Genomic DNA, 22,652 nt, shown 5'->3' with positions numbered 1-22,652 from the left:
ACAGCGCCCTCTCCCCTTAGCCGCAATGCAGTGCAGCATTTACCTTTTGGACACACACACACACACACATATTGCATGATTACTCCTCACACTTCACTTGAGGTCAGTGTGCTATAGATTTTTTTTTTTTTTTTTTTTTTTTTTAGCAGTATAAACAAACAGGTTAAGAAATCACACCCAAAAGCCACTTGTGTTTGATTTTCATTCTTTATTTATCTGTTTCATATTGCATATTCTCAGCAGTGTATACATAGCACAGTCATCATTGTCCTAGCATTGCAGACCAGAAGAATGAGACACTTAAGTTCACCCGTGAGGAGAAAGCTGCATTAATGTGCACAACAAGCAAAATTCAAAGTCTTTCTTACGGATGTATCTGTAAATATAATATAGACATTTTTATCTCTTTAAATATATGTTTCTGTATTCAATATCTTTCACAATCTTTAGCTTGACATTTTGACATCTCAACCCTTGAAGGCTTGTGTAGGTACAGCAGGGCCCTGCATTCCCCTCATTGGGATTCAGTTTAAATGCACTTATTATTTATTCCAGGGCAGTTGTCACATTCAAATAAAGTGTTTAGAGCAGTCTGCATTCACTACAGTCATACATCAGAAGCATCAGGAGTGTGAAATGGCCATACCTAGGGAGCAGGGGGATATTTGCTACAGAAATCACTATTGCTTATATTACCTGCTTTGTTTTGTGCATTAAAGTGCCTATCTGCACAGCTGGATACATCCAGCTTCTCTGCCCTGCCCTCCCTCACTCAGCTGTTTGGTGTCTGCACCTCCTCTTCCTGTAGCACAGCTTTTCAGTCTCACTTCTTGGCCTTCTCATCCTTGCTCTCCTTTGACTCAGTGCCAGAAGATTTCTCTGCCTTTCCTTCTTCCTTTACCTCTTTGCTTTCTTCTTTACTAGCTACCTTTTTCTCCTCTGGTTTCTTTTCTTTTTTGCTCTCTGTTTTCTCAGGCTCAGCTTTAGGTGCAGGCTTTTTTTCCTCTGGCTTCTTTTCCTCTTTTTTGCTCTCTGTTTTCTCAGGCTCAGGTTTAGGTGCAGGCTTCTCCTCTGGCTTCTTCTCCTCCTTCTTGCTCTCTGTTTTCTCAGGCTCTGCTTTAGGAGCAGGCTTTGACTCAGGCTCGGCCTTTCCTGGTTTTGGAGCAGAGGGCTTCTCTTCCTTGGCAGGGGGAGCGCTCTCTTTAGGCTCAGTCTTGGGGGTGGGTTTGTCCTCTGTAGGTTTGCTGGGAGCAGAGGCTTTCGGGGCATCATCCTTTGGAGATTCATCTGCTTTGCTCTCCTTCTTTGTATCGGGTTTGTCAGCCTTCTCTGCTTTGCTCTCAGGCTCTTTCTCCTTGGGCTCCTGCTTCTTGTCCTCTTTCACTGGCTGCTCTTTCTCCTTCTTTTCCTCCTTGACAGGCTCAGGCTTCTCCTCTTTCTTCTCCTCCTTGGGGGTGTCTTTGGCAGTGGGCGGCTTGGCCTTCTCTTTCTCTGGAGACTTTGGTTCAGGGGTCTTGGAAGCAGGTGATTTAGATTCAGGGGATTTGCTGGGTGGGGATTTTGACACAGGGGACTTGGGTACAGGTGACTTTGACTCATCTCCTGCGGGTGATTTTGGCATTGGGGATTTGGCTGCTGGTGATTTGGATTCTGGTGATTTTGACTCTGGTGATTTGACAGCAGGAGATTTAGGCTGGGGAGACTTGGACTGAGGGGATTTTGGAGGAGGGGATGGAGCCTTTTCTGGAGATTTGGACTTCTCTTCTTCCTCACCTGCCTCCTCTTCCTCTGCTTTCTCTTCTCCTTCCTCCTCCTCTTTTTCCTCCTCCTTCTGTTCTTCACCTTCTTCCTCCTTATCACCCTCATTTTCATCTTCTCCCTCTTCCTTTTTAGTTTCCTCACCTTCCTCTTCTTCTTTTTCTGCTTCTTCTTTCTTTTCCTCTTCCTCTTCCTCTTCCTCCTCCTCCTCCTCTGCCTCCTCTGTCACCTCTGTCACCTGGGTTTCATCTGTCTGTTCCTCCACAATGACTGTATCTGAGATCTCCTCACTTTTCACTTTTAAATGGGCAGAGAGTCTGCCTTCCAGGTAGGAGTATGGACTACCTCCTGACAGGCGATTCTCTTCTCCCTCCAGTAACTTCCTGTTTTAAAGAGAAAAACGCGTTCAGTGAAATCATTGATAACTTTTGCCAAAAAACCCCAAAGATTTAAATGTGTGATTTTAAACCCAGACCAACCTATAAGCAGCAATTTCAATATCTAGAGCCATCTTCACATTCAGCAGATCCTGATAGTCTTTGAGCTGGGTGGCCATCTCCCATTTGGTTGTTTTTAACTCAGTGTCCAGTTGATTGATGGTCTCCTGCAAAATGGCAAAGTGTCACAGGTCAAATATCACAATGACAGCATGAAAGAATATGCATGATTCTGCTATCCCCATGAGAAGCAAGTGAGATATTTGTGCCAGTGTCCTGCCTGAAGTGAGATGAGGTCATCGTGGTGTCTGTCTTCAGTCTCCATACGCTGCCTCTCCAGCGACTCCTTGGTTCCCCGTAGAGTCTCCAGCTCGATGGTGCGGCTCTGGAGCTGACGGCGGTATTCTGCAATCTCTTCTTGGCTTCCACGAATTGCATCCTGGTTAGACCTAGCAGCGTCTGAAAGATGCTCCATGCGCACTAAGGTACATGCAAACATAAGAATATATAACATTTAAAAACCATTCCTAATCTAAGACATTTTACAATCTTGCACCACTGATGTCTAAAGATAAATTCAGTCCTCAGCAAGCCATTGGACTTTTTTTGGACTGTTCCTAAGATATTTGACCTGTCTCCTGTACAGAAGGCCTTAGGGGCCAGACAGCCATTAAATAACCTTGACAGTGTCCATCTGTCAGTTTGTGGTCTGACTCAGCTCCCCTTCCAAGCATGACTGAGCCACTGCTGCAGTCAGCTGGACACCACATAGTGAAGGTCATTCTGTTTGCACCTTTTATTGGCTCTATCAAGTCAGCATGTAAATGCACTGTACTGCAAATCTGTAGACCATTAAGTCACATGACAGTTAAACTGCTTTTCATATGAAACCCTTCTATGACTTTAAAGTTCTCAGGTTGTGAAGTGTCACAAAGCTCTGCAATACCCAGGAACATCTGATCTTCTACTTGAGCAGATGGTCTCAGTTACTGCAATTCCTTCAGTCGGTTTAAGAAAAGTACAGACAGCCTCAGCAGAGAGGACGACTGTTAAACCCAGTAATGAAACCTGTACTGTCTGCCTGCTGTAAACACTGACCTTGAAACAATGGGTCTATTGGTAGAGGTTCAGGTTCACAGCAAGACAGCACAACAGACACACATACACACACAAACAGTGCAGTGCAAGAACACACCCACTGTTACCGACAGGGAGGGTGTAAATTAATCATGGCCTCCTCTTTATGTGCCTGCAGCGCTTGCCTTAAGTAAAAACGGACAATCTGTGGCAATAAGCCACAGCATCTACTCCGGAGGTGATATTATTTAAATCTTCTATTAAGGTTATTTGTCTTTAACATGTGATCTGACAGGATTGGTGTATTAAAGCTATGAAATTTATGATAATCTGCAAACATTTTGCTTGATAGGTATCCTAACCTGGTTGTCTGCACCATAACAAGTGGAAGCTGTGGTATGTAAAGCAAAATAACCTTCTGCAGTGCTACAGGATGACAAGAAAGCCTGCATCCTTTCTCACACTTCTGCGCTGTGACTTCAGCACCATGGACAGAGCGAACAAGCCCTATTTTATAAACTGGAAAGTTTTTTTATGATTTTAACTTTTTAACAGTGTTCCCTCTTTGTCCCAACTCACCTTTGAACCATTCCTCTGCGTGCGTCGCGCTCTTGGATGCCTGACTGTCCAGCTGCGCGCGGATTTCTCGCAGTGCGCCGGTGACGTCCGCCTTTAGCGTGTCCCGCATATCGAAGCTCACCTGCGCGCCCTGAATCTGCGCGAGGAGCTCCACCACTTCTTCCTCGTGGTTCTTCTTGAGAAAAACTGCCTCCTCCTCCAGGGCACGGAGCTTCTTGTCCAGCTCCAGCCGCGCTAGCCGGCACTCTTCTGCATACTTTTTCATGGCGCGAGTGGCAGCTTCCAACTCTTCCCGGTTGCGCGCCTCATCCTCCAGCCTGGCCCGCAGGTGCTGGATGTCCTCCTCTAGGTGCTCGTGCTCCAGAGCTGCGCGGGCCTTCTCCCCGGTCAGCTGCTGCAGAAGACCCCTCAGGTCACCCAGCTCACGCTCGTACTGCTCCCCAACCGAGGCGCGCCCTGCCTGGCTCTGCCGCAGCGCTGCCGCTTCCGCCTCCAGGTTGCGGTTGTGCATCTCCAAGTTCCGCACCTTGTCGATGTAGCCGGCGAACCGGTCGTTCAGAGCCTGCAGAATCTCTTTCTCGGTTCTCCGTGTCATGTCACCGTTGAAGGTCTCCAAGCTGTCGACGGTGGACGGCTGGCTGTAGGTGAAGCGACGGCGCTGGGAGTGAAAGCCGCTGGAGGACACGGACGCAGGCCGAGCCTTGCGGTAAGAGCTCGGACCGAAGAAGTGGTGATCCACCGTGAAACTCATGTTGGCTGGGCCGGAGGAGAACCAACTGCAGCAGGAGGGGCAGCGCTGGGTTTATATAGGAGGGAGGGAAAAGTCACTAGTCAGCACCAGGACTCACTCTGCTTAAAGAGATATCTTCTGCCTCAGAAAAGTACTGGCTGCGCAGGAATAAAACCAGTGTAGCGCCTTGTTGATGAGTTGTAATTTCCCTAAAGGTGTTAATGCGGCTTTATTGATCCAACAAAACTATAGCTTTTATAAAATGTCAGATATTTTAAGCATCTCCTTTTAATTTGTTCTGTGCGTAAAACAACTTTGTGTTTCACCATTAAAGAGCTTTAAAATAACTCAACTGTCATTATTTGCAGCTGTCAGTTGCTGTAGCTCTTCGGGAAAAGCTTTGAGTTTTTAATATTTTAAGGTTTAAAAACATTGAACACACAGGCCAGGTCATTCTTTGGCTCTGCTGTGGGGAAAATCAGTGTGAACCGATGGTGTGACTGTGCAGCATGTTCTGCTGATGCTTTCCCTAGCTTCACTGCTGCAGTGAGTTTGCAGATCCACGCCAGCCCTCCTGGGACTCAACTAAACTGCTGGGCCACTGACAGACTCTCATCGCCTCTCATAATACACACAAAGATACAGAAAAGACTTGTTTATTTCCTTATACTTCAAATTCCAATGTCTTAGTTTCTGCTACATTTTGTTCCTGAAAAGTAGATATTCTCCAAAAGTGTTCGCAAGTCAAGCAAAAAAAAAAAAAAAGAAGTAGTAGCAACATATACTGCAACTTTATAGTGCGTGCACAAAAGGATGTGCACTGAGCTACGATGATACAGCATTCACACAAAAACAACTAGAGCTGTCTCTGCTGATGTAAAGGGCTTTCTTCTATGAAGAGCACGTACAGCACCTATTGAACACACACAAACTCAGGGTGAGTGAGTTTATTCTGCATATTTTTAAAGAGCAGAGAAAACTTTGTCTTTCTCCTATGTAATGTTAAAGAACAGATGGATCAGCCCACAGTCAGTATCAGCCACTCTTCATCCCTCTGAACATGTGCGTTTACAACACAAAGACATCAGGCGACTGAAACCAAAGCTTGTTCCAAAGTCTTAACTCTTACCCACAAAGGTAAAACTTATGACTTAAAGGGCTTGTTATAATGTATTGATACTGTGTGTAAAAGCATTTAGAGCCACTGTTTTTTGATTTGCATGTTCAGCGGTGGCCGAGAGGCATGAAGACAGAAATAACATGCAGTACACCACTAGCTTCATGTTTTATAAATGAGGACAATGGAGCAGAGTTGGCAGAATTCAGCTGTAACGTTATTAAGCATCTCATGTTCAAAATACGTAGCTCATGTTCCTCGGTACTTCGTCATTTGAACCATTAAAATCTGGAGTCTAAAAAGAGACTCATACTTTAAGTAGAGCAAATGTTAGACTGTCACTGCCAAGGAAACATCACTAACAGGCCACACTGGGGGTTTATTAGCTATCACTGCAGTGATGATGGGCAAAAAATGGCGAGCAACACTGTCATGGCAGAAACTGGGTATCTATTGAATCCTCCAAATCACCCCAAACTATTAATTATCATTATTTGATCAGAATAATGATCACGTCATGTGCCACAAACAGATGGTATTGTAACAGAGACAAACTGTCTGATAGTCTATGAAACGGTCAAATTTAGGCTGTGGTCAACTTCTCAAAAAGAACACAGTCTACACAGCAGTGTTTAAAGGGCTGATTCTGCACAGCAACATTTTTAATAAAAGCCTTTTAATGAAGGTTTGAAGTCTTGCCATGTGAATGACATTGAGAGGGGAAGATGGGAAGCTCTTGCCATGTAATGACCTTGTCCTTGATGGAATAGATGCAGAGACAGATGGAAAAAAACAGGATCGATAGAGAGGAAAATGTCAGAAAAAACTGAAACCCATTTTGTGGGAATTAAGATAGATAGAGCCAGAATGAATGCTTTCTATACATTTGTGTATGCATATCCACACAGCTGCAAGTGTGATTGTATATGCTGTGGAGCAGTGGATGCTGAGAGCTTTTCCATACTGGGATATTTAGAGCTTTTGGTGATTTGAGGAATTAAAGACAGAAGGAGCAGGGAGGCTGTGATAAAAGCAGACAATAGAGCAATAGAGGTTGCAGACAGGGAACAAGATGATGCACTTATGTGGGGATGCCAGAGACACAGACAAAAAAAAAAAAAATGAGAGGAGAGAAGGGGAGTGGATCTGGGTGAGAATAGAGTCACCTTGGGAGGAACAAATAGAAAAATGGCTGTCCTGGCTGTCTGAAGGATGACTCAGCTGTAACACAATTAAGGCCTTGCATTATATTTGCTTGCTTTAGACCTGCATGTGTGTACACTTATTGTGATAATATACACGTACCGCCTTGACCAGTGCTGTTTTTAGAAAGTCAACAGACATCACACAGAATCAAACTGAACACATGGATACTGTGTAACTGTGATTGTGTCTGCATGTTTATTTCGAGAGATATAAAATGAATAAGGACAAACAGTATTATCACTTCACAGTTTACAGTTTGGTGGGTGTGAGAAATTTAATGATTGAAGTTTCTAGAACACAGTCAAGAGTCTGGATCTGTCACAGCACCACCTGCTGGAGCCTCAGCGCACGGACCGCGTCATTTCCAGATCTGTCCACAGGGGGCAGCACCGGCGGTACGGCCTCACTGCAACACGCTGACCAATGTTTACTTCCGACGTTAGCTTTCCTTTGACAAATGAGGGAAAATTCAAACGACACACAAGAAACGGTTTTGTAAAACTGCGACGAAATGTCTGGTAAAACATATAAATGTCTTTCTTTGTTCGATAAGTGGACTCAGGAAAACAACGACTTGGTAAACAAATGGAAGGTGCGTTCAAATGTCTCGTATTTTCACCGCGTTAAATCCGTGTAGCTCCGGTTCAGACTAAATCTATTTGGAGACTGGAAATCGGATCACAGAAAAAAAACCCGAATAAACAAATAATAATCTCCTGTGCAGAAGTTTAATTTGTTTTGTTTTTCAGCAGAAGGAAGGAAGAGGAGACACTTTGAACCGAGACCAGAGCCATCTGAAATGGTGTTCTTCTGAGTTCAACAAACTTTTAAGGAAAATTCAAGGTGCTCCATTTCTTTCATCATACAGAGGCTGAATTTTATAAAGCTGGGGTTTTCAGTTCTTATTGTTTATATGTTATCCATCTTTGTTTTCCTTTCTGGCTCCATGTCTCTCTCCTGCAGGTGTTCCTCCTCTTGCAGATTACACTCAGTTGGAGCTGTCAGTGGTCTACAATGCCTGTCTGTGCTTGACTGCTCAGTCTCAGTTCACAGAAGCTGAACTGCTCCTTACACAAGCCACGGAAAGAGGTCGGTCTCTCATGGAGATGACACAGGAACTGCTGACCTGCATCTTGTTACATGTTTGATTAAGGTATTGGTAAAATCTGATGTTCATAGTCTTCCTTTTTGTTTCTTGCAGTTTTGCAGATGCATGGAGATGACCATGTTGCTTCACACCCTCATGTGTTTTGGAGAACAATTTTCAAATCAATAGGAAACACATCTTTGAATTCTCGTGTACTGTATCTTGTCTGTGTGCAGTGGGCGATGTGGTTGGCTACCTGTCAGCTGAAAATTATAGAGGAGTTTCAGGTTAGAATCTGTTTTCAGGCTGATTGTTCCCACCTTGGTTGTGAATATGAGAGTTTTAAAAAATAAAACCATATGTTGTCGTTTCTTGGGATGCAGGAAGAGCTCTCCTCTCTGTTCGAGGCACTGTGTGCTGGAGTTGGGGATGACAATAGGAGTGAAGCAAAGGGAAAGTCCTCTGACCTTCCACTATTGGTGACAGATCCAAGAAGGCTTGTTCAATTGTTGCAGATCTGCACTTTCATAGCCCAAGGTCAGCTGTTTTCATGTTTTTTTGAATGCACATTAAAGGACCTGATACAGTTCCTTGTGACCACAGTAAAATATTATGTGAAGTATTTGAATAGAATTTTTTTAAGTTTATTTTTTGTGCCTTGTAAAAACATGTTTCACTTTGGTATAATGTATTTACCAAATTTGCTACCAAGGGCTGCACTGGAGTGCGAGTACCCACTAGCGTCTGCTCTTGGAAGCTAAGCAGGGCTTTGCCTGGTTAGTGCTTGGATGGAAGACCAACTTGGAAGACCAGGGGCTGTTATCCTCAGACACTGAGGTTGCGTCAGGAAGGGCATCTGGTGTAAAACTTGTGCCAAATCCACAATGCGGATCGATTGATCCACTGTGGCAACCCCGAATGGGAGTAAGCCAAAGGGGAAAAAAGATTAGAACAGTCAAACCAATCAAAGTATTAACTCTAAATTGCCCATAGGACTGAGTGTTAGTGTGTGTGTGTGGTTGTGTGTCTATATGTGGCCCTGTGATGGACCGGTGACCTGTCCAGGGTGTACCCCTGCCCTCCACCTGAAAGAGAGCTGGGATAGGCTCCAGCAGATCCCTGTGACCCTGGTTAAGGAATAAGTGGGTATAGAAGATGGATGGATGGGTGGGTTACCAAACAGTTCCAGCATCTGCTGTGTTGGTGGATGTGCTGGAATGTAGATCATCACAGTTGAGTAAATTGTTGGTGCAGGCACCCAAAACAAGTACGTGGGGGGAATCGTTCACAGGTTCATCCATTATTATGACTATTATTATTATTTTTATCCACCCATCCATCTATCCATCATCTACCACTTGTCCTGGTACATCCAGGGTCGCAGGGCAGCTAGAGTTGATCCCAGCTGACATTGGGTGAGAGGTGGGGTACACCCTGGACAGATTGCCAATCTCTTGCAGGGCTTCACAGATTCATAATTAGTAAAAACATTGTAGAAATATTTCTTGAAACTAAACACAAGACATGAGAGCATAAATGTAGTCTGTGTTTCTGTTGCTGAGTTGGTCATCTTGTGTTTTGCTGCATTCTGTTTCATTAAGGTGCAGAAAAGCTGAATGAGGGTCATAGTTCACAAGCTCTGTCTGCGATGCAGAAAGCTTCTTGCCTGCCTTCTCCCAGAGCTCTAGTAGCATACACACACCTTCTCTCAGGATCCTGCTTTGCCCATATGGTACACATTCAGACTACTAATACAAACAGAAAATTAGCATGTTTCATGCATGATCAAACAGGTTTGAGCATTTGCATGTAGTAAGAGTGTTTGTGTTTGGAATTGTCTCCAGAGCCGCTGTCAGATGGCACTGCAGTGTTACAGGAAAGCATTGGAGACTGACTCCAGATGTGTATGTGCTCTTTACCAGAGCGTTCTCATATACAGACAGCTGGGCAACACGCAGGCTGAGATACAAGCTCTTCGCTTGCTGCACTCAGTGAGTCCCACACCCGCACAGTGCATATCCATACATACAGTACATATAAATGGATAAGAACAATGTGCCAGTTGCTCGAAAAATAACTCTCAACATTTGTCTTGTACACTATTTTTTTATTAAAAATAGTCAGATCAAAAAATGTAATTTTAAACACCCCCACGTACATACTTAAGTGTAGGGCTGTATAATAAAACATGACACCTCTCTTTCCTACAGACACTGATGTTGCCCTCTGCTTCAGAGCCTGTTCTGGCCAGTACTCATCTCCTCTCCCCATCTTTATTGCTCAGCAGCCAATCACTGAGCAGCCTGCTCTCAGTTCCCTCTGCCCTGTCTGTCCTTCACAGTCTGGCCCTGACGTGCGTGCTGCATGGGAGGTGGGAGGACCAGCATAGAGTTCAGAGTCTCTGTCACTTTTTTACTGGCACCTGATGACTACTCAAAACCAAAAAACGTAGTGCACACTATAGTTGTAAAATGGGTGTGGTTGTTGTTTCGGCAGGGCGTCAGAGGGTGTGGAACATTATCTGGACCTTCTGGCTGCTCTTCACTCAGAAGATCAACATGGAGTAAGATTGACTACTCTTAAAGACATGCAAGATAATATGACTGTGAGCTCTTGATATATTGTTGTGCATACTCACTCATTCTGACACTCAATTTGTGTGTCAGAATGTCTTTCCAGAGAGGAGCACAATTTTAGGACCTTAACTAACATCTCTGTTGTATGTCTTCCTCAGGTCCATGCTGAAGTCCCTCTCCTCCCTAGATTGCCTGAGCTTTACCTGGAGGCTGGCACCGCCTTGCTGATGTCCCAGCGGCCTGCAGACTGCATGGTGCTTTGCGATGAGGTCATCAGCACAACACTGGAGCTGCTGCCAGAGAAAGTATTGTTGGGAGAGCTAGATGAGAGGAATGAGGCTGAGACCAGGGATTTGAATGGAGAGGGTGAAGACAGGATACAGATGCTGCTCTGGACCGGGGCTGCCTACCTCTTGCAGGGTCACAGCCACACTCACCTCAAAGACTGGAAACAAGCTGTGAGCCACTACACAAGGTCTGTGAGATGCTATAGAATTTATTTTTGTCATAGTGTTCTATGTTGGTATACACACAAGTAAGAGTGTATTCTGCATTACAGGAGTATCAACCTGCTAATGAAGGTGTGTGTTAAAAAAAGCGGTAAGTATATTTCTGAATTTTTTTTTTATTATTATTATTATTGTTTGGAGAGAAATTGCCCTTTTTGCACCACTTCCACCTACTTATGTTATTCTGTTTATATACAATTACAGGATTCCAACCACAGATCCCCAGTGTAGACATGGTTGTCCAGCAGGGAACATATCTGTGTGTCCTCCAAAAACTGAAGGGGCTTTCGTTAGCTGGTAGGGGCGTCAGCTTCACCCAGACAGACCAACTGAAAGAAGCACTGAGAGATCTCCAGCTCAGCCTGCAAGCATTCCCAGGTACCACAACACCACAACTGATTAGTGATGTGTCCAGCAGAACTTGAACCTGTTGACACAGAATTATTGCAATTACTGTAATGCCAAACACCAGTGCTGAGTCTGTGGATCAGGCAGAGTTCCTTTTTTACACAAGTGTAAGTGACAGGTTTCAACTCAATCAAATTGGGTGATACAAATGTTTAAAAACTAGGGGGCATTAAGAACCCTAAGCTGGCGGTTAAGCATCTAATTTTCCTCTAACAGAACATAAAAGAAAAAATAAATAAATATAAATTTCTGGTTCTGTCATTAGCGATGAATTTTCCCAGTGCTGTCCTTCGAACGATACGACCCCTGAATTGAGACACACTTACTGTCCTCAAATCATCTCTAACTTTTAATGAGGAGAAGGTAGTTACAAAAATGTGAAACCTAAACTGTCTTTTCTCTTTGAGGCTTTTAGACACAGCCTCTAAATTTCACTAAATGCATAAGCCAAGAACTACAGGGATATAGTGAATCTGTATTTTGCCAGTGTTTCCCTTTGTTAGAACAAGTCGTCATGGTGTGTGTGCTGTCTCAGAGTGTGTTGCTGCAGGGCTGTGGTGTGGTGAAGTGCTGTGGAGACTTGGCAGGAAGTGTGAGGCAGCAGCTATTTGGGAAAAGACCTGGACCTTCAACAGACAGTCCTCTGCAGAGTAAGGCACTATGATTCCTTTTTCCAGTCTTTACTTAATTTTTGGTTTACATCAGTTTACACTTGTTGACAATTGTCTCTATAAGGGTTACAGCAAAGATGATGAAACATGTATTGCATGTTTCACTTTGTGGTAGTATACAGGGAAAATGTCATCATAGGGTTAACTGAATTCATTTAAATTCTGTAATAAAGTTAGATGAACATGTATGTACATCACCAAAATGGGACTACGATGATCTGTTTGTATTTGATCAAGATTGTTTTTCTCTTTAACGATACAAACGAGGAAGATAAATCTGATCACAAGTTGTTGCTCGGAAAGCATCCGACATTCTGATGTCACATATGAACTGCAGTCTGTCGCAGTTGATAACCATGTAATTTCAATATATATGTTGATATAAAAGGGTATGAAGACATTTTTTTTCACAAGAAAACCAAATTTAATCTTTTAACATTTTGTCTGCTTTTTAACTTGCAGGAGTCTTCCTCTATACCTACAGGAACCTCAATCTGGCCCTTTGTTAGACACCACCGAGCTGCGCCACAGAATACAGGAACTTGGTCCTATCTAGTCACCCTGCAGAGGGACAAAAGATGAATGCCCTCTCACTTTCTCAACAGGATGAACTTTCTGTGGCCTTTGAGCTGAAACCAATACCCACAACAAACATGTATCTAACGAGAAAATAAAGCATATTGTAAGGACTTAAGAGTGTTTGGGACCACGGATGAACACAGGCTGGGTGGTAAACATGACAGGTGGTTAATGCACTAAATAATACAATAATAATTAATGAAAATATTACTAGAGCACCTTTCTAAAACAAGCTTTACAGAAAACACAAATTGCTCTGTAGAGAATAACGATGACTATAATGTTACTGTGAAGTTGCTCTGTCACCGAGGGCAATCTGGCTTCTAGAAAAAAACGTGTATGTTGGTCACTGGATGTAAACAGACATGTAGGAAGAGTGGGTATGTTGGCCACGCAAGCGTGATCAAGCTGTTTCTTAATTGTTGTTACTGTAATTAATGTTTTTTTTATATAAATGCAATACACACTACTTTGAAAGACACGCAGCATGAGCAGCGTTATTGCTTTAAAATGGCTGTTGATAAAAATTTTTGTAGGATTTCTTCTATGAATAAAACGCCCAGATGAATTTGCCTCGTTTATTAAACTCATATTCTGTTGTTACTAGGCGTAAAATCCAATCCTGTGTTTTTACGATCCTTCAATATCAACGCGGTAAACGATAATTGGATAACTACGGTTAAGGTGAGAGACCAATAAGGAAAAGGCTGGTGAAAATAGGAACCTCCCGCTCTTCTGTCATTGGCTGAAGGTTCACAATACTCTCAGAGAGCACAGGTTCCCGAGTCACTGATTGGTTGGCGAATTTGTCAGTCAGCCTCCAGCCAATCAGAGTGAAGGATGCATCCAGCTCATGCTATAACTAAAGAAAAGCACGGAAACTGCTGCTCCTTCGTGTGAAATCACAGACAGCGCTGAGTAACGAGAACCGGTGAAGCGTCTTAAACATTTAGCTAGAATTTATTTATTAACAGTAATCCAGGTGGACGACCATGGCCTCGGGAGGGGAGTAAGTAGAAATGCCACTGAATCTTATTACAGTGCAATTTTCGGAACAATGGCTCTCGGCAAATGCCCTTTAAACGGCTAACGTTAACGTTAGTTTATTAAAGTTAGCTCGGTTGCTAATGTAGTTAGCAGGAGAGCTAATGGGGTCAGTTACTTCAGCCTCCGCAGTGTTGTCCGCTGCTTGGTTAACCTGATATTGTAGACCTGGTGACAGTTGAATATTATCCCGCGAATTGTTGACAGTAGTTAAATTGTTGTTGTTGTCCTGATAGCGGTGTTGTGTGACAGCTACTTGACAAAGCGCAGTCATTGCTGCGTGCTTGAATGCTAAGGCTAGCTTAGCAGCAGTGTCAAGGCCAAAGCCGTTGGCCTATCTACAAGCTAACAGCCCGTGTTTAGACGGCTTCAGATTAGAAATGGTATAAATATCAATCTACGCAGCAAAAGCCATGTACGTAAGAAACAGGCACATGGCTTTACGAAAGAAAATGCTGTCTGTACAGATGGCTAACCTGAAGACTAGCTAGCTGTCTCTACCTAGTGTACTACAGCTAGCGGGCTAACAGGACTGTCTGTTCACCGTATGATCGACAATTTACTTCGGCTCTGTTAGCTAAACAGTCATGAAATAGCAGATCTGATTATATGTGTAACCGTCAGGTACGATGACAGTCATCGTATTTGAAGTCACGGTAGAATTGTGACGTTAGTTTTTGAGTGGGCAACCTCGCTTTAGCTAGCTAAAAGTTTTTTTTTTTTCCCTTAATTCTTTTGCTGTGTCATCTGGGCTCCCTTGCTCGCCAGTCAGTTAGCTCACATGCTAGAGTTAGCATGCTAACAACATGAAAAGAGAAACTAGAAAACCGGCTCAGGGGTTTTCTAGAATCGGGAGCGAAGTTGTTAATGTTTGGCAGCATTTTAGACGTGCCTACGATTGTGGGAATTTTCCACAGGTATCAAAATATATAATTGGCGAGTTGCGTAAATGACCTGTTTGATTATCATTAATGTAGGCCCAGTAACACAAATGTTTGATTAATGTTATTGATCGTAACTGAATGAACAATTACATTCTATATGGCCTCTTAAGAAAACTACAGAAACAGTACATTAGAAATACTTAGTAACACAAAGCACAAAATACTTATATTGCTATACTAAATACAGTTGCTCATTAGTATGAATACTCAGACCTTGTTTACATCGAAGGTTGTTACTGATGTCAGTGCACTCCCGACAGTGTGGTCATTTTGAATTTAGTTTTTAATTTTAGTCCGGAGTTATTGTTTTGCTCTATTGTCTGCACTTACGTGTGTGTAACAGAACAAGATGATTTTGAGTTCACTGTATTGCCCTCAAATTTGAACACCACAAAGTTTAACTAAAGGTTATTTTAGTATTCTCTGTAGACATTCTCTAGAAACCTGGGGGTCTGCTGTTATAGAGGACATTGGCACCCTGAGCAGATTTAATGATGTAACCAATGTCTTACATCAATTTGCTACAGAAAATGATAATAGTGGGATGTTACTGGTTTCCTATACATTTTTTTTTTCTATAGCACAGTTTACTTTGAGCAGTCATTGTCCAAGCTGCATGAAACCATAAAGGTGCATATTAAGATTTTGGTTTGACCTGTGCCTTGTTTACTCTCTCTCATCATCATAGATCCAAAAATGATGATCTAGCCACTGCAATTCTGAAACAGAAGAACAGACCCAACAGACTGATTGTTGATGAATCCATCAATGAAGACAACAGTGTGGTCTCTCTCTCACAGGTAAACATTATGAACCTTTTAACCACATCCATCCATATATCTACTTAGCAATGTTTAGATACGTGTTTTTACATTGTAAATGTAATGACAGAGGTTCACTAAAACCTTAACGCATCCTTAGACCAAGATGGATGAGTTGCAGCTTTTCCGTGGAGACACAGTGCTGATGAAGGGAAAGAAGAGGAGGGAGACTGTGTGTATTGTGCTGTCCGATGACACCTGTTCTGATGAAAAGGTTCGCATGAACAGGGTGGTCCGCAACAACCTGAGGGTCAGGCTGGGTGATGTCATCAGGTAGGGAAAAGCACCCCCCCCCCCCCCCCACAACCCTTTAAAAATGATGTGGTGTTAAGTCTTATCTCCTTCAGCATTCAGCCATGTCCTGATGTCAAGTATGGAAAGAGGATCCATGTTCTCCCAATAGATGACACAGTAGAAGGAATTACTGGAAACTTGTTTGAGGTGTACCTGAAGCCGTACTTCTTAGAGGCTTACCGGCCAATCCGCAAAGGTGAATACCAGTGTCCATTGTTGGGACAAATGTTTCATTTTGCCTGTCTGATCAAATCTATTTGTCCATCAACATCTGTCTTTCTTAAAGCAATTTTTGTTTTCTTCAAAGGTGACATTTTCTTGGTCAGAGGTGGCATGCGTGCTGTGGAGTTTAAGGTGGTGGAGACTGATCCCTCCCCTTATTGCATCGTTGCTCCTGATACAGTTATCCACTGTGAGGGAGAGCCAATCAGGAGAGAGGTCGGTAGCTGGTACACACACGCCATGCACAACTTAACATTTATGAAGTTTAAACCATCTTGAATTCTGAACATTTTGCATTCGACCATGCAGGATGAGGAAGAGTCCCTCAATGAGGTGGGCTATGATGACATTGGAGGAGTGAGAAAGCAGTTAGCTCAGATTAAAGAAATGGTGGAGCTGCCTCTTAGACATCCTGCACTCTTCAAGGCCATAGGAGTCAAGGTAGGGTAATTTACAACCAGCAAATGTTTGAGCCTCAGTAACAAATTGCAGTTTCAGTTGAAATTAGCACTTTGTTTCTACAAAAGGAAATATATTGATTTTCTTTAGCCTGATATTTCTGTTGCTAACATTGTCATTTTTGCACTTTGTGCACCTGTGTTGCTGTTACTGATTAGTGTCTGCTTGTTGACCAGTGAATGCTCACTTACTGCTTTTTGGTTTTGTTTGACCTACCACCAGTTTATGTAATGATGTCATTAAGGTGACTAAGCATAGAGAAATTAAGGGAATTTTTGCCTCTAATTTTTTAATTAGGCCTAATTTAAAAAATTGCCTTTACCCTTTTTCAGCCCCCACGTGGAATCCTGCTGTATGGACCACCTGGAACTGGAAAGACCTTGATTGCCAGAGCTGTGGCTAATGAAACAGGAGCTTTCTTCTTCTTGATTAATGGTAGAAACCACCATCTATATTTGTATGGAAGACACACTTATTCCTTTTTTATCAAAATAAATAGAAAATAGCATTTTTAATTGCTTCCCATGTCTGTGTTGTACTAAAGTATTTGAATGTAGCATATGCTGTTAGGGTAAGGTTTCCTCTGAAATTAAAGTACTGGGCTTTCTGTTTTAGGTCCTGAGATCATGAGTAAGTTAGCAGGAGAGAGCGAGAGTAACCTGAGAAAGGCTTTTGAGGAAGCAGAGAAAAATGCCCCTGCCATCATCTTTATCGATGAGCTGGATGCAATCGCTCCAAAGAGAGAGAAGGTGAGTGGGAAGAATGGAAAAATAAATGGATAGCTAATCTGTTTATGATCTGAGGGTTTTTAATGTTTAGAGAGCTGAAAGTTCTAAAATCGCCCAAAAAGTGGTATTTATATATCATCTTTTTCATAATGGTTTAAAATTTTGCTGTAGCTGAGAGGTGTTGTAAATTCTCGATTAACCAAAATATTCAAATTAGAGATGCTAATGTATAAAGTTTAAAATGTAAATTATATAGCATCAATGAATGTTGCTTTATTGTAGACTCATGGAGAAGTGGAGAGGCGCATTGTTTCTCAGCTGCTGACTCTCATGGATGGCCTGAAACAGAGAGCTCATGTCATTGTCATGGCTGCCACCAACAGACCCAACAGCATTGACCCAGCTCTCAGGAGATTTGGTAAGTTATCTGTTTGAAGCAATGGAGTATCCAGTGGACAATGTAACTGGGATCTAAAAGAAACATCCAGTCCATGTCATGTATGAGGTTGTGAAATGTTGAACTCGTACCTACCAAAATCTGAGCCTGGTTTTGGTATCAATTCTATTGGCCGTTTACCTCACTGGTATTACTGTCATGTGTTATACCTTTACATTTTTTTAAAGAAATATAAAGCAATGTAGCTGTTTAGTTGCTGAAGATACAATATAGCTTTGCTTTCTAGAATGTTTTTCACCTGGCCTATAATTTTGTATAATCAAAAGTGTGGGATTTTCTGTATGAGGAATTTATTCAGCCTCTAATTATCTAAGATATTCGTGTCCTTTTAAACCAGCAGCATCACTCTGTGCCATGTGGGCTAAAAAGTGTCACTTTACAAGACCCGTAGTTACTGTGATGTATTTTATGTTACATAAAGAGACTCTGTCTTCATGGTTCATTAGTGTCTGTTTTTGATTAAATCTGCTGGCTGGTTTGTGGGCTCTGCATTTTACCAGTGGGTCAGTTTCTCACAGCACTGTGCAGTTCCAGTTTTGAGGGTGATAAGTGTTTCTGAAAGTTTTGTCAAATGTTTTGCATAATCATCACACACTGCTTTATAAAATGTAGATGGTTAAATAATTCTGCTAGAAAGGAGGCAGTACAGTCATGCTGTGAGACACACCAAAAGGCCTTTGTGTGTCTGTTTCATTAAAACTTAATGTGTGTGTTTATACCCCCACCATCAGGTCGTTTTGACAGGGAGGTGGATATTGGTATCCCAGATGCAACTGGAAGACTGGAGATTCTCCAGATTCACACCAAGAACATGAAGCTGGCTGATGATGTTGACTTAGAACAGGTCTGTGCACAACCTTTTTTTTTTTTTTTTTTTTACTTCTGCCATCATGTGACACCTCCCTGAACACCTTTTCCCTCAAGGAGAGGTAGAGTCATGCGGTTATTGCATGTACTTTCAAATAAATGACATGGAATTTGGTATTCTGAAAACTGACAGATTGTAGCAATTGAATGTGGAATGGCTGTTCAGGTTAAACCCTGTGTTCATTTCCAACATACTTAGCATGTTGTGTTCAAACTGTTTGTTGCTCCACATGACCTAGCACTTAGTAAGTACATGAGCTACTTAGGATGGTGCAAGGCATTGGAACACATAGGATCATATGCATTGTGTTGGAGCCTGGACAGAAATAGGTTTAAGAAATATTGAACTCTCTGTATGCTTATGTAGGTAGCCAATGAAACCCATGGACATGTGGGTGCGGATCTGGCTGCTCTCTGCTCTGAGGCAGCCCTGCAGGCCATCAGGAAGAAGATGGACCTGATTGACCTGGAGGATGAGACCATTGATGCTGAAGTCATGAACTCTCTTGCTGTCACCATGGATGACTTCAAGGTAAGACTTTTAACAGTTATTGTTCTGGGGTTGGGAGTAGAGGCTGTGACAGTCTACAAAGGCCCTTCTGAGTCAACACTAACGCACTCTGCTGTTGTGCAGTGGGCCCTGAGCCAGAGCAACCCATCGGCCCTGAGGGAGACAGTTGTTGAGGTTCCCAACATCACCTGGGAGGATATTGGAGGTTTGGAAGATGTGAAGAGGGAGCTGCAAGAGTTGGTGCAGGTATGAGTGTTTCAGTAGTGAGATCTTGTCACAATGTGGAAAAAATTTATCTTACCCATACCTTACTTTTTCTCCTTTAATGTAGTACCCAGTGGAACACCCAGACAAGTTCCTCAAGTTTGGCATGACCCCATCCAAGGGTGTGCTGTTCTATGGACCCCCTGGTTGTGGTAAGACTCTGCTGGCCAAAGCTATTGCAAATGAGTGCCAGGCAAATTTCATCTCCATCAAAGGACCAGAGCTGCTCACCATGTGGTTTGGAGAGTCTGAGGCTAATGTCAGAGAGATCTTTGACAAGGTGAGTGTGTCTGTTGCAGAAATGTGATGCAGACCTGAAAGAAATTTGAAATCCACACAAGGCAAAAGCCTTTATTGTAAACTAATTTCATTCTACAGAATTCATTGCCAGTTGGTTTTGCAAATCTATTTTGTGTATTTGTATCCTGTTTCCAGGCTCGTCAAGCAGCCCCATGTGTTCTCTTCTTTGATGAACTGGACTCCATAGCCAAGGCCCGTGGTGGCAACATTGGAGACGGTGGTGGAGCAGCTGACCGTGTCATCAACCAGATCCTGACGGAGATGGATGGAATGTCCAGCAAGAAGAACGTCTTCATAATCGGAGCCACAAACAGACCAGACATCATTGACCCTGCCATCCTGAGACCTGGCCGTCTGGACCAGCTCATCTATATCCCCTTGCCTGACGAGAAGAGCAGGATCAGCATTCTGAAGGCCAACCTTCGCAAGAGTCCCATTAGCAAGGTGACAACACTGCTCCTCATAGCTGCTGATTCACTTCTTGATATGCAGAACCTGATTAATTAAAATAAAAAAGCCCCATGATTTATTTTGGTTCTATGCCGGTTGTAGTACCTGAGGATCAATAAATTAGTTTTAACATCTTTCATGTGATTTATTAATTAAAAAAAATGCATATTTAACAAAACCTGCAAATCTGTAGGAGCATGACACATGAAAGAGTCTGGAGAGTAGACAAGGTCGAACCATTTCTCCATTTGTCTTTTGTAGGATGTTGACTTGGACTTCCTGGCAAAGATGACCAATGGCTTCTCTGGAGCTGATCTGACAGAGATCTGCCAGCGGGCGTGTAAACTGGCCATCAGAGAGAGCATCGAGAATGAGATCCGCCGAGAGAGGGAGAGGCAGACCAACCCATCGGCTATGGTTAGTACTTGTTCTGTCCTGTTGTTGACCAGACATCTGGACGGGCATCTGTAGACTCTGCTTCTCAGGTCTTCATATTTATGTTCTTTTTTTTTTTTTTAATGAATTATTTTTAAATAGGAGGTGGAAGAGGACGATCCGGTGCCAGAGATCAGAAAGGACCACTTTGAAGAGGCAATGCGATTTGCTCGTCGCTCTGTCAGTGACAATGACATTCGCAAATACGAAATGTTTGCTCAGACACTGCAGCAGAGCCGTGGCTTTGGCAGCTTCAGGTATGTTTTCAGTGTTAGCTGTGTGTTTAAACTTTGTGGAATGAACCTATTTAAAGTGGAGTGCTACCTTTTTATGCAGTTGCACAAAAGCAACTTTAGTTAAATAGTAGCTGAGTGTGTTCTGACTTTTGAACTTAATCTGTCTACATAAAAAAGATGTTTGCTTAAAAATGTCCTATTGACTAGAGAACGTGGTTATTCCATGCATGCTGGAATTAACACCCAGGAATATAAAGACTGTCTCTATTAAAGGATGGGTAAACAACTTTTTCTTATCTTTCAGGTTTCCCTCCAGTGCCACAGGTGGCAGCGGGACAAGCCACGGCACAGGAGGAACTGGTGGTGGTCCAGTGTTCAATGAAGACAACGACGATGACCTTTATGGATAAATGTACATGGCCCGAAGTGGTCAGTACTGGGATCACACTTGTACAAATTCTCATCAGATTCCACATTTTTAGGACTTTGTGCTTCTTTCATGTGTTCCTTTTTTTTTTTTCCTTTTCTTTTTTTCGTTCTTTTTTTTTTTTTTTTTTTTGTATGATTTCCCTTGAAGAAAGCATGTAGCCACTTGGTTTGCCATGGCTTTGATGTGGGTGGGAGTTAGGGGGTGTTGAAAATAGGTGAGCGACTGCAGAGCTTTTTCAGTCAGTTGGGTGGGATTTTGAGTGGCCTCGTTCTCAGTATGTAACAACCAATACGAATGGCTTTAGTGATGGGAATCTATGCTAGACTATAAGAAAGAAAAGAGAAAGTGTATTGCTAATGACTTTTTTTAAAATAAACAGTAGCATATAATGTATTTCAAATTTGTCAAGGTTATGTTGTTGAAAATAAAAATCTCACGAAACTGAAGTGTTTTCAGTGTCTGAAATTATTTGTATGTGGTATTCAGTGGTGATTTACTCAGGGTTCAGTTTGAAGCACGCAGACACCATGTGATCAGAGCTAATGTCATTGTACAGAGATGCAGTTCTGTTGCTGACCACATAGTGTCACTGGCAGGGAAATAAAAGTGCATTGGCAGTCACTTTTCTAGTCAGTGAAGATTTAACTGGATAAATGTTTTAAACTTGACAAATCTAATCACTAAGTATGAAATGTTGGCCATTTGCAGGATAAACTAGAGAACTGTGTAAGAATCATGAAATGTGTTCTGCATTTCTCCATACTGCTGCCATTCCTATGTGAAAGGTTAAAGCTACCTCTACTACACTTAGCTACTACAGTTTCTATTTAAAGCATAACTCATAACATGTTTAGATATATGACCTAAAACACTCTTCTATACACATCTAAAAACAGGAAATGTGCAAATCATGCACATGAAATATATAAAATCCAAGTAATTTGAAAATGTTCTGAAAGTTTCCTGTCTTGGTATGAGGCAGCACTATGTGCATAAACTGTATTAAGCTCAGAGCAAACAAAATTTTGATTAAAACTGGCATTACACTGGCTGGCAGTCCAGGCCTCTGTCCACTAAACTCTCCATAGCTGTCTAAGTCTCTCTGGATGTAGATGTCTTCCCCTAAAGGCATCCACATCCACATGTTGCTTCAGGAAATGTACATTTAATTGCACCTTCACATTAATCCTGGGCCACACAGTGACAAGCAGAGGGAGGCAAAATTATTTTATCTCAGCAGCTCCCTGAAAATGCCACAGGCTAGTGCATGAAGTAAAGGTCCAGGGAGGAAACAGCCATGTGTGTCAGGCTGGTTCTGCATCTTTCTTCCAGCTCCTCTGGTTCTTGTTTGGTGTTCCACAGTTGGTTGTTACAAACAGCTCCTGACGATACAGAACCTGGAAGGGAAAACATACAAACGACAAAAACATACAACTGTTGAATTCAGGGTAACGCT

The 22,652-nt window shown here is 42.5% G+C and overlaps 3 protein-coding genes across 5 annotated transcripts; 2 read left to right on the top strand and 1 right to left on the bottom strand.

The window, feature by feature from the left end:
- Positions 1-506: 506 nt before the first annotated feature.
- LOC113139476 (neurofilament heavy polypeptide) lies at positions 507-4,612 on the bottom strand. Its single transcript, XM_026322748.1, has 4 exons — positions 3,852-4,612; positions 2,476-2,675; positions 2,238-2,362; positions 507-2,141 (listed from the first exon to the last, which is right to left on the bottom strand). Exons 1-4 carry the CDS (start codon positions 4,600-4,602, stop codon positions 824-826), a joined length of 2,394 nt encoding a protein of 797 aa, XP_026178533.1. The 5' UTR covers positions 4,603-4,612; the 3' UTR covers positions 507-823.
- Positions 4,613-7,353: 2,741 nt separating this feature from the next.
- fancg (FA complementation group G) lies at positions 7,354-13,284 on the top strand. 3 transcript variants are annotated; one of them, XM_026322770.1, is made up of 14 exons: positions 7,354-7,496; positions 7,657-7,747; positions 7,868-7,993; positions 8,106-8,278; positions 8,375-8,528; positions 9,593-9,723; positions 9,836-9,982; positions 10,202-10,362; positions 10,488-10,596; positions 10,726-11,042; positions 11,127-11,167; positions 11,281-11,454; positions 12,020-12,134; positions 12,618-13,284. In XM_026322770.1, exons 1-14 carry the CDS (start codon positions 7,416-7,418, stop codon positions 12,709-12,711), a joined length of 1,914 nt encoding a protein of 637 aa, XP_026178555.1. In that variant the 5' UTR covers positions 7,354-7,415; the 3' UTR covers positions 12,712-13,284. The 3 variants fall into 3 exon arrangements, with proteins under 3 accessions (XP_026178555.1, XP_026178556.1, XP_026178554.1); XM_026322771.1 differs by having other exon boundaries at positions 7,654-7,747; positions 10,488-10,554; XM_026322769.1 differs by having other exon boundaries at positions 7,654-7,747.
- A 303-nt stretch (positions 13,285-13,587) lies between these two features.
- Positions 13,588-21,642, top strand: vcp (valosin containing protein). Its single transcript, XM_026322747.1, has 17 exons — positions 13,588-13,743; positions 15,411-15,522; positions 15,644-15,816; positions 15,891-16,033; positions 16,145-16,275; positions 16,369-16,500; positions 16,851-16,953; positions 17,134-17,267; positions 17,529-17,664; positions 18,435-18,547; positions 18,938-19,102; positions 19,205-19,327; positions 19,413-19,625; positions 19,781-20,089; positions 20,357-20,512; positions 20,633-20,787; positions 21,071-21,642. Exons 1-17 carry the CDS (start codon positions 13,727-13,729, stop codon positions 21,174-21,176), a joined length of 2,421 nt encoding a protein of 806 aa, XP_026178532.1. The 5' UTR covers positions 13,588-13,726; the 3' UTR covers positions 21,177-21,642.
- Positions 21,643-22,652: the final 1,010 nt, after the last annotated feature.

Source organism: Mastacembelus armatus, chromosome 9, assembly GCF_900324485.2.
Source record: "Mastacembelus armatus chromosome 9, fMasArm1.2, whole genome shotgun sequence".
Classification (NCBI taxonomy): domain Eukaryota; kingdom Metazoa; phylum Chordata; class Actinopteri; order Synbranchiformes; family Mastacembelidae; genus Mastacembelus; species Mastacembelus armatus.
The sequence above is the reverse complement of the archived record's forward strand: the minus strand, read 5'-3'. Positions and strand labels throughout refer to the sequence as shown.

Excerpts from the sequence above, each read along its gene's own strand:
- fancg (XM_026322769.1), top strand. The coding sequence starts at position 7,416 with ATGTCTGGTAAAACATATAAATGTCTTTCTTTGTTCGATAAGTGGACT. Across the intron at positions 7,994-8,105 it reads TACACAAGCCACGGAAAGAG|TTTTGCAGATGCATGGAGAT; the intron begins GTCGGTCTCTCA and ends TGTTTCTTGCAG. Across the intron at positions 11,043-11,126 it reads GCTGTGAGCCACTACACAAG|GAGTATCAACCTGCTAATGA; the intron begins GTCTGTGAGATG and ends TCTGCATTACAG.
- vcp (XM_026322747.1), top strand. Across the intron at positions 15,523-15,643 it reads GTGTGGTCTCTCTCTCACAG|ACCAAGATGGATGAGTTGCA; the intron begins GTAAACATTATG and ends ACGCATCCTTAG. Across the intron at positions 19,103-19,204 it reads TCACCATGGATGACTTCAAG|TGGGCCCTGAGCCAGAGCAA; the intron begins GTAAGACTTTTA and ends GCTGTTGTGCAG.
- LOC113139476 (XM_026322748.1), bottom strand. The coding sequence starts at position 4,602 with ATGAGTTTCACGGTGGATCACCACTTCTTCGGTCCGAGCTCTTACCGC. Across the intron at positions 2,676-3,851 it reads CGCAGAGGAATGGTTCAAAG|TGCGCATGGAGCATCTTTCA; the intron begins GTGAGTTGGGAC and ends CATGTACCTTAG. Across the intron at positions 2,142-2,237 it reads ATTGAAATTGCTGCTTATAG|GAAGTTACTGGAGGGAGAAG; the intron begins GTTGGTCTGGGT and ends TCTTTAAAACAG.